This window comes from Camelina sativa, chromosome 4 (genome assembly GCF_000633955.1).
Source record: "Camelina sativa cultivar DH55 chromosome 4, Cs, whole genome shotgun sequence".
NCBI classification, from domain to species: Eukaryota; Viridiplantae; Streptophyta; class Magnoliopsida; order Brassicales; family Brassicaceae; genus Camelina; species Camelina sativa.
This window is the reverse complement of record NC_025688.1, coordinates 23038368-23040819: the sequence shown is the minus strand read 5'-3', so window position 1 is coordinate 23040819 and position 2452 is coordinate 23038368. Positions and strand designations below refer to the sequence as shown.

Sequence of the window (2452 nt, the reverse complement as noted above, 5' to 3'; positions counted from 1 at the left end):
AAGAAGAGGAAATTATATATATATTTTTCAGAAAAGGAAGTAAATAAAACAGAAATGAGCTAATTTGGGATAATATGAAACTAAATTTTAGTAAATAAATAAATAAAACTATAATCATAATAACTCTAGAGTTATTATGTTAAGAGGTTTGATCAAAAACATATACGAAGAGAAATCAATAGAGAAACAATATGAAATCCTGATGGACCTGGAAGAATCAGTAGGAAATCAAAACGACATTGCTCTGAGGTTGACTCAACACGTGATCGCCACTACCGCCGGGAAAACCTCCAACCTCGTCTTCTCGCCGGCGTTAATCAACGTCATCCTCAGTTTTATCGCCGCCAGATCTCCCGGAGCCACCGCAGACCAGATTGTCTCTTTACTCAGGGCTTCTTCAACCGATGAGCTTAACGCTGTCTCCTCCGGGATCGTCACCACCGTCCTCGCCGACAGCACCGCGATTGGCGGCCCGACGATATTGGCGGCGAATGGCTTCTGGATCGAAAAGTCTCTCTTTGTGAAACCTTCTTTCAAGGATCTCTTGCTGAATTCGTATAAAGCTGCTTTCAACGAAGTTGACTTTCTCACCAAGGTACTCTCTCTCTTTGATCCAGATAAACCTAACTCCTTAGTAACATGCTTAGACATTTGGATTTATATGTGTGCTTATATATAAAGTACTAGCTAGGGTTTATACTAACATGTTAAGATTTGTGCTAAATGAAGTATACGCAAGGCTTTTAATTTGTGAAATCAAATCACAGATGTTGATAGCTGTTTTTGTATATGTTTGTTTTGGACAGGCTGATGAAGTGACTAAAGAGGTGAATTCATGGGTTGAAGAGCAGACAAATGGACTCATCACTAATCTTCTTCCACCAAACTCTGCTTCTGATCAGACTGATCACATATTTGCTAATGCCTTGTTCTTCAATGGAAAATGGTTTAAACCGTTCGATCCATCTCTAACAAAAGATTCCGACTTTAACCTTCTTGATGGAACCAAAGTACGTGTGCCCTTCATGACCTGTAACTCCTTCGGATTCCATCTCGATGTTTTTGAAGGATTCAAAGTCCTCGATCTAGGGTACAGAGGACCAAGACTCGTAGACTGTCGTATTTTCTCGATGCAAATCTATCTCCCTGATGAGAAAGATGGGTTCCATGCAATGCTGGAGAGATTAGCTTCTACTCGTGGATTCTTTAAGGACAACAAGGTCCTTACTAGCCACAGGGCGGGTATCAAAGAACTCAAGATTCCAAGGTTTAAATTTGCTTTTGATTTTGAAGCCTCTGAAGCTCTCAAGGCTTTTGGTTTGGAGGTGCCATCGTCCAAGATCTTCCACAAGTCTTGCATCGAGGTCGATGAAGTGGGATCGAAAGCTGCAGCTGCTGCCGCATTAAGAGGTGCTGGAGGATGTGGTTTTCGTGTGCTAAAGAAGTATGACTTCGTGGCCGATCATCCTTTCCTTTTCCTCATCAAAGAACACAGAAGCGGACTGGTTTTGTTCCTTGGTCAAGTCATGGATCCTTCTATGCATTAATTTGTGTCCAAAGTCTCGGAACTATATAATTTATATGCCCTCTTGACATAGTAGACCTTTTAAAGGGAGACGGGTTTTAAATTCGGAAGATAATATGATTTTTATAGATTTTTAATTACCTAGTTGTCGGCATTTTGATATGAGCTTAATATATTGGTGCATCTTTGTCCTTGAATGCTTCAAGTGGATATATTATTTTCAATTTGTATCATGCGAATGTCACATATTCTACTAAAATCTTCAAATGGAGAGCAAAAAGAAAAATAATACCCGTAAGACAAAAAAAAAAAAAAAAAAAAAAAAAAAAAAACAAAACAAAACACAACGTAGTTGCCAAAACCCTCCTGAAGCCTTTTTAATTAGCCAAGTCCCTGATCATAAGTTTCCTAAACCAAATCGATATGTCATGGATGCAGGAAAGTGAAATCGAAATTGAATGAAACTTGTGTGGCGTGTGATGTAAGCTACTGTAGCAACTGCGTCCATCAGCCAATTGAGGAAACGAAACGGTATTAATTGGTAAAGCATTGGCTCCACAATGTATCTTTTTATAATTCACAGAAACATGAAATATATGATTTAAGTTAAATATATGACATTCAATATGATCTGGTTTTGTTCTTACACACAAAATGTAAAAAAAAAAAAAGAGTCTAGACCAGCCCTGGCTCTTAGATACTACCAGATACTTTGCATTCTTCTAGTAGATTAAGCAAGTCGTGTTCGGGCGCACTGAGCGAAGGCAAGAACAGACGGTTGGTATTGCATTGGCTAGTCCCTGATGGAATTGTCACAGAAACGTCAGATTCTTCATCCATCCCATCTTGGACAATCGCCAAATCACCTCGTCTCCTCATCGAAGAAGCCGACACTCTCTCTTTCCAGAGTCTCCCGTCCTATGATCA

The 2452-nt window shown here is 39.4% G+C and overlaps 1 protein-coding gene across 1 annotated transcript; it reads left to right on the top strand.

Moving 5' to 3' along the window:
• On the top strand, positions 203-1560 carry LOC104784201 (serpin-ZX-like). Its single transcript, XM_019244208.1, has 2 exons — positions 203-634; positions 807-1560. Exons 1-2 carry the CDS (start codon positions 203-205, stop codon positions 1545-1547), a joined length of 1173 nt encoding a protein of 390 aa, XP_019099753.1. The 3' UTR covers positions 1548-1560.